We start from the raw sequence: 14,790 nt of genomic DNA on the forward strand, positions 1-14,790 counted from the left end.
CAATGCTGCTCCATGGCACAAAGAAGGATTGCAGTCTCCCTGTATGGAATATCCCTTGGCTTGCAGTCTCACACAGAAAAACTATGTTTTCTTGAGTCTTTTGAAGGTCTTGCATACCAGCGGAGAGCGTTCCCAATTTGCCACTTAGGGTGCAGGCAAATTGTGGTAACAGTTGCTCACTCGGCTGAGTTCTTAGATTGTGATTGTTGCCCCGTGGGGAATAATACAATGTGTAGACAGCACAGTTGTCCACTAGATGGCAATCAAGTAAATAAATTCTCCTGATGTTTCTAAACTGATTTGCTTAGCAGCTATTCAGAGCACTCATTTGAAGCCCCACCAGAACAGCCAAGTGCTTTGCATATTTAGTAAGTGGAAGTTTTTATTCCATTCTGCCTTATCCTATATCCAAACAAACCAAATCATTTAAGCTGAGGGGGGAGCAAAGACTTTCTCAAGGCTGGTGTCTGACTATCATTAGCATTTGTGAGGTAAAAGGACTCCAAGTGGGGCTAACAGATACGTAACTGGCTGCAGGACATCAGCCTGACAACAAGGGGGCAGATTTTCAAAGACACAGAGGGGAACTTAGGCACCCAATTCCGAAAGAAAAATCAACGGGGGTTGGCCTGATGCCTCTTTGTGCCTTTGAAAATCTCCCCCAAAGTATACAGGTTCTTTTGGTTTAGGAACCTATGCTGTTAAACTGGACTAGTGCTGGAATCTGTCTTTGGAAAAGGCCGTTTCCCCAAGCTCATGAGCTGGAGTTAAGGTTGGAAGGTCTGGTTGTCCTAACACTCACGGGGTTCGAGGGGGAGTGCGGAGAAGAGGGTTAGCAATCACTTGGGTGTGTCCGCTCTAGTGAAGAGGTTGATTGCAGAGTTAGGGGAGATTCTTTCTAAAGCCTTGATCCTGCCAACCCTCACACTTGTGCTCAACTTTGCTCAACACATGTGAGTAATCCCTCTCAAGTCAAAGTTAAGCACTAGCATAAATGCTTGCAGAATCAGGGCTTAATCTATGTACCCCACACCTGTCACTGCAGTTGTAAGTCTATTTCAGAGCGTGGGAGGCTGTGAAGAAAAAAAAAAACATTTAGTTGCCCTGTATTTTAGAATGTTTGTTTACTGCATCATAGCATTGAAGGAGCTTATGTTTTAATCTTCTTACGCCTGCAAGCCTTTAGTCCATAAAGGTGTTACATGTGGAAATGAATTTAATTGCCCCCTTTTCCTCTGCATCTGTTTAGGACATAGTGATCCAGAAGCGGGGGTCGGGGGTGAGTCTAATACTGCCACCTTCAAAAACAGAACAGTTGCCACACGGACTATGGTTCCCCACACTGATCCACGCAAAAGTTGATAGGCGCTTTGGGTGCACAAGGTTGGAACTTTTTAGAGAGCAGGGCCTTTTGAGGGCATTTGCTCACCCCTATGGCCTCACCTGTGGATGTGTAAGATGATGGAGCCCCAGTTGCCATTCGTTTCCTGCTGTTATATCTAATCTATGGTTAGGGCTTGGCTACACTTGCGAGTTACAGAGCAATAAAGAAGCCCTGGGCACACTAGCTCACTACCTGCCCACACTGGCAAGGCACGTAGAGCGCTCTGACTCCGCGGCTACAGCGCTGCTGGTACTCCACCTCGGCGAGTGGAATAACATTTGCTGTACCTTGGCTACAATGCCCGGGCGTCAGTGTGAACGAAGTGTTGCATTACTGTGCTCTGATTGGCCTCTGGAAACATCCCATAATCCCCTTAAGTCAAGTGGCCACTCTTGTCATTGTTTTTGAATTGGCTGTAGGAATGCGGCTGTGACCTTTGAAAGCTCTGTTTCTGACAGCCGGCTGCTTATCTGCTCCGAGGCAAAGCAACCATTAGTGTGGAATGCTGTGCATGAGAGAGAGAGGTGGGGGAGTGAGAGGGGTCTACTGCTGTCTGAACTCACAAGACAGCATGCTGACATTCTCTCAGCCTCTCAAAAACCCACTCTCTCTCCCCCGACATATCCACAACACACTCCCTGTCATGCTCCACCCCCCCCATTTGAAAAGCACATTGCAGTCACTTGGATGCTGGGATAGCTGCCCATAATGCAATGCTCCCAATGCTACTGCAAGTGCTGCAAATGTGACCACGCCAGTTCGCTTGAAGCTGTCAGTGTGGACAGACTGCAGCGCTTTCCCTACTGTGCTCTATGAAGGCTGGTTTAACTCAAAGAGCTCTACATCTGCAAGTGTAGCCATGCCCCAAGGCTGTGAGACAGTGGCAAAAGGAGGAGGTGAGGAGTGTGGGGCCATGCAGGCAATCAGAACCACAGTTACTGTGGTAAGTAACCATTTTATCTTCTTTGAGTGTAGTTTGCATGGATCCCCACTGGTGGCAATTAACAAGCACTCCCCAGGCGCTGAGGAGGTGATCTATAATTTATTTAATTTATGTCTTGCCTTATGTCTTGTCTACACATGGAGATATTCCAGAAAAGATAAAGTGGATTAAGCTAAACAGAAACTGTTTAGGATCTTTAGGTGCTATGTCAAAGGAAAGAATAATAAACATTAGGATGGCTTTCCTGAACTGAGCTTCTGATCTAGAGACTGAGTCTCTCCCTATAGGTTAGGATGGAACTCTAGGTGGCAGCTTTACACAAAGCATTGTTGGAGACTTTTCAGGAGTAAAACGTTGTCAGTTCATAACTATGTGGGGCTGAAACTTGGAACACGTTAATCAAATCCTGGTACACTTTATAAATAACCCCCAGACCACCCCCAAAAAGACACAGGCAAAAAGGAAAAAAGGGAAAAAGCCAAAAAGGAAAAAACTTTTGTGTTCTCTACCTCCTACACTATAATTTTCTATTTCCCCTCCCTCCAATTTCTCTCTCTAACGCACACATTTTGCGATTTTAAAATTTATCACCTTAATATTTTCCTACCTCTCTCTCTTGCACTTTCCTGCATCCCAGCTATATCTCAACACACAGAGCCTGGAAATTTTGCCAGACACCTAATAGCCACAGTTCCCAGAATCTTCCTGGGGGCTGCATTTTTTTGCACCAGGCTCTAACTAGTAGTTGTCTGATAAATATAAAATCTCCCCAGACTAGCTCTGGCTCCTGCAAGAGAGAACTAGTATTCTCCCTTCCCATTTTCACCTCCCACACAATATCCTCTAGGATTCTGCAGTGGAGCTCTACTTCTTCTGCAGCTTTCTCCCTCCAGCTTTCCGGCTGCTGCAAAGGAGTCTCTCTTTCCTGGAGATGCTGTCTTGCCCCAGACTCTGTTTTCGAGTCTTCCTCATGAATGAATAATTCTAGTGCCCATCTTTGCTTCTGCTTGTAGTTCCCCAAAGCAGTGCCAAAGAGAAAATTGATTGTCAGATGTTTGTCAACGTAACTACTGCCCGTAGGGTTCTGAATAGCAGTTTTCACTTGGCTGAGGGCTGTGAGCTCTGGGACAGCTTTAAGTAGCAAAGTCCTTGGAGTCCACCCCCAGACAGCATTGCATTATTTACCCTTGGTTGGTACTTGGAAGGTGAACTTACAACCATAAGGGCTAGTACTCTTCTCTCCCCCCCCCCCAAAAGCATTGATTCTGTGACAGTTAAGGGTGCTCACTCAAGAACACTTCCTGCTCACACTTGGCAAGTCACATGGATTTTTCAAGTGGGTGAGTGCAGACACAGCATGGCAGAAAGAAGATATACCAGAAAGTTACCAGGTTTCAGAGTAGCAGCTGTGTTAGTCTGTATCCGCAAAAAGAAAAGGAGGACTTGTGGCACCTTAGAGACTAACCCATTTATTTGAGCCTAAGCTTTCGTGAGCTCACGAGAGCTATGTGTTAGTCTCTAAGGTGCCACAAGTCCTCCCTTTCTTTTTGCAGAAAGTTACCACAATCTTTTTTCTGTGACAATGTCTGCGTGTGTCATAAGAAAACAGGAATTGCCAGACTGGATCAGATCCATAGGCCGTCTAGCCCAGTATCCTGGCTCTCTGACAGTGGCCAGCACCAGATGCTTCAAAGGAAGGTTCAAGAAACTCCACAGTAGGTTGCGGGGGGGGGGGGGGTAATGGGCCTCCAGATGAAGGTCTCGTCCTGATCTCTAATTGTTAGAGGCTGGCTTATATCCTGAAGCATGAAGTTTTATATCCCTTCCAAAATTTATGTTAGTATCAACTATTATACCTCTGGATATTCTTGTTAGCCACTGCAATGGAACATGTCCCCCTCAACTTTTTATTACCTGGTTGATATACTGGGGCTACTGCTGGTAGGCTAGTAGTACTGGTAAGAAACCAGATAAAGACAAGGCTCCATCCAATGGTTTCTGGAGATTTTAACGAGGTATCAGTTACACCTGTTATAGGACTGGACCAGAGGCACCACCGGTGGGAATTTTCCAATTCTCTAGGTTGTGCGTATGTGTCTGAAAATAAGTCTGTAAATTAAAATAGAAGGGGAAGGGATGGTGTAGCATCAGCCAAAAGTTTGCAAGTCATCCACACATGTCTTGTGATGCATTTAAATCCAGCCAGATTTGGAGTCTCTCTCACCCTCTCTCTTGTTGTGACATTTAGATTTCACTTTGTCAGAATTACTCCATCTGAGTTTTGAAAGCATTTTATACTTCTTTAATTGTGGAATTAGAGAGAAAACATGGCTTTGTCAATAGACAGGATCTTTTGGATGCCTCCTACTATTTTATTTGGGGGAGGAGGGGGATCAATGTCCTAGCTTGCTGCACTATTTGTACAATGCTAATCTTGATGGATAGGGTGGTTACTGAATACACCTTGCACATGTTTTCCCTATAGTAATTCAGGAAGTATGTGGCTCAGAAAACTTTCTGTTGATTCATGAAAGCATAGTGTAAGTATGCCCCTTCATTCTGATAACCATTTCCAGCAGCCAACAAAAACATAACAGCAACACACTATTTGCCCCTTGCCCTTCTCTCCAATGTATCTCGTATACACGTACAGTCAGAGAAGTCAGAGTAAAAGTAAATGAGATCTAAACAGTTTAATCAAGGCTGTTACACTCCACGTAAAAGGAGAATGAACTAGACAGTGGGGAGCAGTCACTTTCTCCAACGACTAACAACACCTTCCTCATTCCCATTTAGGCACGCTTTGAAAATGTCATTCACAAGGCTGCCAACCAATCTGGTTTTGTTCTGGCAACAAACAATACAGAAGGAATGTTTTCATCACTAGTTGAGTATTATGTGGCACAAAGGTCTTTGACTTTTCATACTATGTTTACAATGCTGTAATACCAGGTTAAACGCTATGCTGGTGAAACTGGCGCAGCTCCAGGGGAACGGTGCCAGTTTACATCAGCAGAGAATTTGACTCCATTCTCATGTTTAATAAGTGACTTTTTTATTGTGCCGTGTTACGACCCATTGCTGTTTGCCTTCCCGGCTGATCTTATCTTTAGAGCTCTCACAACTTCTTATCTGGATTCAGTTCTGCTCTTTGCCCCCTCCTTACCATGGATGGGGACCAGCAGAAGGTCCTTGACATGGTGACATCCTCCAACTGAGGGCAAGTACCAGACCCCTTTCAGAGGGCTGTTTGCTCCCCTCATCAGCCATGACACAAACCAATTCCTATTCCCTGCAGGGAATGAGTATCACCTACCTCCTGCTGAGGTTGTGGGAAAGTGATTTAAAAAAAAAGACAAAATCACTTTACAATTTTAGAGTCAAATTAATGCTCATGAAATCCTCTGCACAGACTGTACCAGATGCAGTTTCCTGTTTATACAATACAACACAGGGAAGCTTCCCCATATACCCAGCAATGTGACTCGGACAACGGGTAGATCAGTTGACCTATTTCCACTAAATGTGAGAATGAAAGCACAAGTCTAACATTTGGCTTACGTGTGGCCATGAGCTTAGCAGTTCAAACATCAAGGCCCTGACCCAGCAAAGCACTTAAGCATGTGCGTAACTGTAAACAAATGAGTAGTTTCATTACAGTCAATCGGACTATTCATATACTTCAAGCTATGCACATGCTTAAGAGCTTTGCAGTTTTGAAGCGGAAGGCTGATATGTCTAGACAAACTGGAACAATAGGTTTAAATACGTGAAAAAGACTAAGTTTCTGAGGCAGTTAAATGAAGAACAATTTAGATTACTAAAGGCTTGTCCATACATAAAATATTACAGCGCCACAACTGTGCTGCAGTAGCGGTTCAGTGTAAACACTACCTACACCAAAGGAAGGGCTTCTCCAATCAGTGTAGGTAATCCACTTCCCAAGAACTGGTAGTTAGGTCGACTGAAGGATTCTTCTGTCGACCTACTACTGTCTACACTGGGGGTTAGGTCAGTATATCTACATCTCTCAAGGGTGTCGATTTTTTATACCCCTGAGAGACATAGCTAAACCGTTGTAAATTCCTAGTATAGTGTGGATCTCTTGGGCAAGGCATTCCCTGTATACACATAACAAATGTAAGGATGTTGGAGTAGCCAGCTACAATGCTACTGTCCTCTGACACAGTCCATTTTGCAAAGTAGATAGCACCTAAACATATTTTTAAAATGATGTCAAAGCCCTGGACACGCTATTTTTAAAATTCACTTAAGTCCCATTTACAAAGCAAACCACAACTTGCTACAAGACAACTGCATCCCAAATGGATTTACAGTGTAGACGGGGCCTTCACAAAGGGGATTCTGTCTGTCCGGCTGGACGTGTGCCAGTTGGCTGCCACACTGTCCAGCCATGCTGCATTTCAGTAATGTGCCAAATGTACCGCTGTGGAAGCCGCTTGGATGAAGAAGTATTCCATATGTGTAAAACTACTATTAATAGTTATTGGATGGCGAAAGTCAGTTGGCAGGTAGGTTCTGGATTTGATTTATGAAATCTGTTCACAAGAACACTCCAAAATAGCAGCTTTATAGCAAGGGTATTTAATCTATATGGCTTCCTATGCGGGGGTGGGTTGGGGGTTGAAGATCAGAAACTTAAAGTACACAGAGTTTTACAAAATGTTCCCACTGCTTCACAATGAAAAGGGTCCTCTAGGTACAATTCAGGTTAAGGTCCAGGCAGAATGGGGTTAACTGAGAAACTATATATAATGCTTCAAAAGGTTCCCACCGTTTCATAATGATAAGCATTGTCTTACTGTAATTCTGGTTAAGGCGATAAGGCTCAAAATGGTTAAACTAGCCAGCTTTTAAAGAAAACTAGACTGGCTTTGGCAAATCAGATCCGTAATCTAGGGAACAATGGGTTACATAGAAAGAACCTGATGAGCTTTCAGTGGTGTTTGCTGAGGTGCTTAAGGGAATTACCTAATTTTCCATCTGCAGTTTGGTGTTTGTGGAACTAGTTAGCTATTGCTGTTAGTTTTGCTCCACATTCTTTACAGAGAATATCAGCTCTGATGTATCATAAACCCCCAACAGCAGGCTGATTAGATGTTAGCTCACTGGGGGAAGGGAGGAGAAAGTGTATGACGGCTCCTTGACAAGTGATCGGGTGAGGAGGGGGTATTAATTTATCAACATATGGGTCAAAAATCAAAGTGGTATCTTCAACATTCTTTTAGGAACTGTGATCTGAATCACATTCCCTGAATGGATCTCTTCTTTCAAGTGCTATGGGAAATAGCACAAAATAATCAGGGGCTGAATGTGGAGATGGTGTTGGGGGTGGGGGTGGGGAGTTGAGAGCCAGTGGGTTTTGGTGGTTAGAGGTCATCCTTCAAAATGTCATGCAGCAGGAAAAGTATGACTGGGATAAGTTACTGAGTAGAGCACAGTGCAAATCTAAGGAAGAGGTCAGAGATCAAGAGAGACAGAAGTATAAAAATACGGCCTCCTATGTCTAAATCTCTAAGGTTGGATCACTGAGTGTTAGTAAGCACATCAGATGGTAAATTTATAAATAGTTACTTTTGTAAAAATGTTTTGAATCAGGCTTATTCATCAGGCTAATAATCAGGCTTATTAATCAGGTTATGGAATTGCTTCTTGGCCAATTAAAATTACACGAATAATGATGCTTATAATTATAGTGCACCTTTCATGGTATGTTTTTATAAAACATATACATAATTAAATGACTTCACTCACCTCTGGGATGGGGCAAAGTAGTAACTGATTACACAGTACCTGTACATGGCATGACTCAGAACAGTGGAGAAAAGGAACTGAAAGTGAAGGGGGTATTTAGGTAGACAATGTGCAGTAACTGTGTTATAATTTTTACAACAGCAGTTTGCAAGTATAGCAAGTACCGCAAATGCCACAGCAGCATTAATTAAGTAAAAGGCAGTGTTGTCAATGTTTTAAAAGACCATGTAACAGGATGACTGGCCCTTTAAAGGGAGATGGGTCCAGCCCCGTCTGTGATACACTTGACTCACCTGCCCAGGTGGAGAAAATGAGCAAAGTCACCTGACAGGCAAGTCATATCGCTAAATCGGGCCTTCTGAGGGGAGAAATACAACAGAAGCCTATGGACAGCCAAAGAGAGAGAAGGAAAGACCCAGGCAGAAAGCCCTGGGAGTTGATGCTCAGCAGAAAGCAGGGAGAGGTTGAAATGAGCAGAAGGACCACATGAATTGCTCCACACAGAAAGACTCTCCCTAGCTCCTATGCAGAAGGCCTGGGGATGCATGCCTACAGGGAGCAGAAGCTAGCTAGGGAAGCTGGAGTGTGGTGGGCAAGTCTGCTAGAGCAAAATCTCAGCAGGGACAGGCCTAAGAACCCTACACCAAGGACTGTGAGCCAGCTAGGATGTTGGATGGGAGTTCTTATGTCTCCTTTGTTAATAAAGCTAGGGCACAAGAAGGAGTGTTACTTGACACATGAAAGCCTATGTTGAAGTTACTGGGGAGTGACTAGCCTGAAGCCAGACCAGCAGGTGGTACTGATACAGACCTCTATGTAACAACTGAGTTATAATGTAGCATTAGTATCAGTCTTGTCCTAAAATCCTATTTTGGTGAAGTCAGTATGTGGGCAGATGCTTATATCCCAGCTTTCTGGATCCTTGAAAAAACCTGCCAGAAATTTAGGGTGGGATTTTCAAAAGTGCTCTGCATTAGCTTAAGTCTGCTCCCACTAACTTCAGTGGTAACAGAGTTAGGCCAGCGCTGAGCACTTCTGAAACACCGTAGACTTTTGTACTGATTTTCTGTTGCAATTGTAAATAAATGTTTCCAGAACTGTACGGAATAACAGCAACATGCCAAACCAGAAGGGTGGTTATGGTGAGAAATATTTTTGAAAATTTAAGCTCCATCATGGCACTGGTCACAGTCATGGTCTTTTATCAGCTGCAAACTGTCATTGTATGCATTTCATTTTTATCCCTCCAAAATTAGAAATCATATATAGCTTTGAGAGGCTAATGCCCCACCCGTTATCAAATATTCTCAAATAAGTGATGGCAAAATTTGTATAAGCAGTTTCGTCTGGTTGGAACATCTCTGCCACCAAACATCTCCAGCATCAATACTCACTGTTGTGTTTGAAGATTTTAATGGTAGCACCGGAAAGTCTTGCACCAAGAACAAGAGAAGTGTGGTTCAACTCATCACTTAAAATGAGGCAACCCTGTGGAGAAGGCTCACAATAAGTATACACATAAACCTTTAGAATATTCACAAGTTAATGCGAGTGAATAGATCACATATTACCGACCAAACTGCAATGCTTAAATGTGAATTGGAAAATTTCTTAAGTCTTGGGGTATTTGGACCCAATATTCTGTTTCAGGGACATATATAAATCTTGGGGACAGATTCCTGAATATTCCAAGGTGGTGAAAGGAGGCCAGATACTGTCCATACGTAGCCAGCGGTGAATTACGCTGGTGGAGGGGAGCTCCTTGCTGTTTTAAACCCAGTGAACCTGGCTCCTGCGACTACTGCTTCCTTTCCTCAGTGAGTTGTGGGCAGAGTGCAGCTCCATTGATCCTCCTCTGCTGTAAGATCCCATAAGGACCATATGTCAGTGAGGTAAGTAAGTGTAACATTTTGGAGCTGGAGCCAGCATACTGGTCTTACAGAATCACGAGCTGAAACTGGCTAGTTGCATCATACCTGTACTGTATCTCAGCGGTGCTTGGGCACGGGGGAGATCTGTCTGTCTGTCTCTTTCACTCACACACACTTTATCTTTAGTAACTTTTACAGTCACTAATTCCATCAGTTAAGAACTCATTTTCCTTTTAAAAATCCTCAATGAAATGCATGAAAAATTAATATTGCATCATCTGTTATATTAGCAAAAGCCAGATTCAAACTGGAACCTTATCTTGCCCCGGCTTTAATCCTAAGCATTATGCTATGGTCTTTTGTTACATGACCACAATGCAATGCATCATTTTGCAAATACAGGCTAACTAAGTAGAGGCAGAGAAATATTTCACACGTGGATGGGCTAAAATCTACCTTGAGCTATGCACGTGGAACTCACTCTGAAATAATAGGAATTGTGCGTATGTATCTGGAGGTCAGGATGAAGCTATTACATTAAATTATGGAGGTAAATTAAATGAGAAGTCTCCATAATAGAGGGCAATAATTCAACATCAAGAACACTCACTTACCTTGCTGTAATTGTGGTTCTTCAAGATGTTGTAATCAGTGTGGATCTCACTCCCCATGCACATGAGCTCTGAATCTTTTGCTTGGCAGGGACCAGCAGGGCCACACGTTGAGCCCCCTCATAGTTCTGTGCAAAAGCATAAAGGGTGGAATGGCACAGACATTGGCCCTCAGTTCCCTCTCAACTCAAAGCCCATGTCAGCTGAGGACTCCGAAAGGGGTGGAGGGCGGGTCATGAGATCCACACTGACTACAACATCTCGAAAAAACACATTTAACATAGGGTAAGTAACTATTCTTTCTTCGAGTATTTGTGGATCCCACTGTAGGAGAAGGCAAGCAATTTCTTCTACCAGAAGGATGGCATGAGAAGCATTAGCTACAACATTTGAATAGAGATCGGAGCACAGCTTTCCCAAATTTCATATCTGATCTGGTAGCCAAGTCCAGCAACATCTGATCTGGCAGCCAAGTGAATGGGTTTCTCTATGTAGCAGTCAGAACTGCATTGGCCAGTAGGGGCTAAAATGATGAGACTCATCTGATCCCATCTTACTTTGACGATCACTCTGGGATTGTTGAGAAGGTGTAAAAGCGACCATGGGTTCATTGTAGAAGGGAGACATCTGGTGAAAATCCTGGATTCATGTCTCCCCTGGAATAGAAGTTCAGGCACTTTGCAACATCTTGGGTGGCGGACAAATCTCTTAACAGAGTGCCACTCTGGAGAAATACTGAGTTGACGGTGAGTCTCGTTTCTTTCCAATCTATGCCAGGTACATCCGTAACATGTGGTCTGGCAAAGGATTCCAAGCTCATGGGATGCATGCGCACCTACAGTGGGATCCACACTGACACATACTTGAAGAAGACTACTAGAGATTCTGCTCCTTCCTTCCCAGACAGTACCTCTGAGTATCCCAAGACTGTAACATGAAGCTCAGATTCCACAAATGAGGAACATCATTTTCCCATTATTGTGTCCCTGCATTGTACCCCAAATTTCCCTCCATTAGACTATTGGAGAAAGTTTTTTTTAAATGATATCAATTTCAATAAAATATATTTTTCACAAATATGATGGTTATTTTGCCCTAGAAAATAGTTCTCTCCCTTCTCAGGTGCTCCAGGCACTTTGCTTTCAACCTCATGCTTCACAAGACCCTTAGCATTAATGTTCAAACATACACTACACTCTGGGATATCAACAATCAGCTCCAAGAAGGATGCAATCTGTTGTTTCACTATCATGTCTAACTCAAGTGAGGTTACAAATTTCCCTAACAGTCCAAACATACTGTGGTTCATCAAGTCATTATTGGACCAACCTTCTGTAGGATAGTCTAAACTTTGTGCTTGTGTTTATTGACAGCTTTCTTGCAATGTTGGTCTGAGATTTATGTAATATCAATATTGAGCATACAAAGCATTTCTCATTTCCCAAAACCTAGCCCAATTCTCTTCTTATTTCAGTTTTATACTGGTGTGGCTCCACCAACATCAATTGCTTTACACCTAGGTAAGCAGGAGGAGAATCCGTTCCACTATTTAATTCTTACAACAGCTCTCCGAGACGGGAGGCAAAAACTATTCACATTTTAGAGAAGGGTAAATGGAGGGAAAGAGGCTAAGTACTTACATTGGTACTTAAATACAAGAGTGGTAAGTGCCTTAGCAACCCCCAGGGGTGACTGACAGAAAGCGTGACGAAATGGTGAACCCGAGGTGAAGAAGAGCATCAGTGTCAGAACTCAGAAGTTCCTGGTATCTAGTCTTGTGTTCAGACCAAGCCTCACCATTTATTGCGTGTTTGAAGTAGTGTAACTGTAGGCAAAACAATTAGCAGGCAATACTCATACTCACCTTCCCAACCAGCAACGGAATATTCATAGAGTTAGTAGCAAAGCCCATGCCAAACACCATAGCCGCTTCCACATCAAGAAACCGGGCCACCAGGTTCTCTAGTTCTACGTGTTTGTCAAGGTTACCTGGATTAAGAATTACAAGGCATTTTAACATTTCATTTACTATATAAAATGTGTATAATTCAAAAGGAAGGAAGGATAGAAAGCAAGAAAGATCTGGAAATATGCATTTAATTACATTGATGCTTCAAATCTGACAAAGATTTTCCATTTCTATCTTGCACACCTGAGACAAAATGTAAAACAGAAGGATTCAGATGAATTACAATTCGGCCAAAGAGGTGACCGACATCTATTGTTAAAGTAGCACAACACTTTTCTCGACAGCCTCCTATTTTCACATTCTAATGACTTTCTGAAATGTTCACCCCTTAGTCTTTATATTTTCCATGTTGTCTTAAAAGAAAAATCACCTTCAGAAAGAACGGTTTCAGAGTAGCAGCTGTGTTAGTCTGTATTGGCAAAAAGAAAAGGAGTACTTGTGGCACCTTAGAGACTAACCAATTTATTTGAGCATAAACTTTCGTGAGCTACAGCTCACTTCATCGGATGCATAAAGTGGAAAGTACAGTGAGCAGATTTTATATATACACACAGACCATGAAAAAATATACATTGTAAGGAGAGTGATCACTTAAGATGAGTTATTACCAGCAGGAGAGTGGGGCGGAGGGAGAGAAAACCTTTTGAAGTGATAATCAAGGTGGGCCATTTCCAGGAGTTAACAAGAATGTCTGAGGAACAGTGCGGGGGCGGGGGGGGCGGGAGGGGGGAGAGAGGAGGAATAAACAAGGGGAAATAGTTTCACTTAGTATAATGACTCAACCACTCCCGGTCTCTATTCAAGCCTAAGTTAATTGTATCCAATTTGCAAATTAATTCCAATTCAGCAGTCTCTCCTTGGAGTCTGTTTTCAAAGTTTTTTTGTTGAAGGATACTCACTTTGAGAACAGAAATCGAGTGACCAGAGAGATTGAAGTGTTCTCCGACTGGTTTATGAATGTTATAATTCTTGCCATCTGATTTGTGTCCATTTATTCTTTTACGTAGAGACTGTCCAGTTTGCCCAATGTACATGGCAGAGGGGCATTGCTGGCACATGATGGCATATATCACATTGGTAGATGGGCAGGTGAACGAGCCTCTGATAGTGTGGCTGATGTGATTAGGCCCTATGATGGTGTCCCCTGAATAGATATGTGGGCGCAGTTGGCAAGGGGCTTTGTTGCAAGGATAGGTTCCTGGGTTAGTGGTTCTGCTGTGTGGTGTGTGGTTGCTGGTGAGTATTTGCTTCAGGTTGGGGGGCTGTCTGTAGGCAAGGACTGGCCTGTCTCCCAAGATTTGTGAGAGTGATGGGTCGTCCTTCAGGATAGGTTGTAGATCCTTGATAATGCGTTGGAGAGATTTTAGTTGGGGGCTGAAGGTGACGGCTAGTGGCGTTCTGTTATTTTCTTTGTTGGGCCTGTCCTGTAGTAGGGGACTTCTGGGTACTCTTCTGGCTCTGTCAATCTGTTTCTTCACTTCAGCAGGTGGGTATTGTAGTTGTAAGAATGCTTGATAGAAATCTTGTAGGTGTTTGTCTCTGTCTGAGGGGTTGGAGCAAATGTGGTTGTATCGTAGAGCTTGGCTGTAGACAATGGATCATGTGGTGTGGTCTGGGTGAAAGCTGGAGGCATGTAGGTAGGAATAGTGGTCAGTAGGTTTCCGGTATAGGGTGGTGTTTATGTGACCATCGCTTATTAGCACTGTAGTGTCCAGGAAGTGGATCCCTTGTGTGGACTAGTCCAGGCTGAGGTTGATGGTGGGATGGAAATTGTTGAAATCATGGTGGAATTCCTCAAGGGCTTCTTTTCCATGGGTCCAGATGATGAAGATGTCATCAATATAGCGCAAGTAGAGTAGGGGCGTTAGGGGACGAGAGCTGAGGAAGCGTCGTTCTAAGTCAGCCATAAAAATGTTGGCATACTGTGGGGCCATGCGGGTACCCATAGCAGTGCCACTGATTTGAAGGTATACATTGTCCCCAAATGTGAAATAGTTATGGGTGAGGACAAAGTCACAAAGTTCAGCCACCATGTTTGCCGTGACATTATCGGGGATAGTGTTCCTGATGGCTTGTAGTCCATCTTTGTGTGGAATGTCAGTGTAGAGGGCTTCTACATCCATAGTAGCCACGATGGTGCTTTCAGGAAGATCACCGATGGATTGTAGTTTCCTCAGGAAGTCAGTGGTGTCTCGAAGATAGCTGGGAGTGCTGGTAGTGTAGGGCCTGAGGAGGGA

General features: G+C 43.5%; 1 protein-coding gene across 1 annotated transcript in view; it reads right to left on the reverse strand.

Moving 5' to 3' along the window:
- Positions 1-14,790, reverse strand: part of SPTLC3 (serine palmitoyltransferase long chain base subunit 3) — a 173,751-nt gene that overhangs the window by 43,798 nt on the left and 115,163 nt on the right. Inside the window, exons 6-7 of the mRNA XM_073339602.2 lie at positions 12,449-12,573; positions 9,497-9,590 (exon numbers count right to left, since the gene is read on the reverse strand). Coding sequence (XP_073195703.1) covers positions 9,497-9,590; positions 12,449-12,573 — 219 coding nt within the window. The remainder of the gene's footprint in view (positions 1-9,496; positions 9,591-12,448; positions 12,574-14,790) is intronic.

The sequence above is a fragment of the Lepidochelys kempii genome, chromosome 3 (genome assembly GCF_965140285.1).
Source record: "Lepidochelys kempii isolate rLepKem1 chromosome 3, rLepKem1.hap1, whole genome shotgun sequence".
Lineage (NCBI taxonomy): Eukaryota > Metazoa > Chordata > Testudines > Cheloniidae > Lepidochelys > Lepidochelys kempii.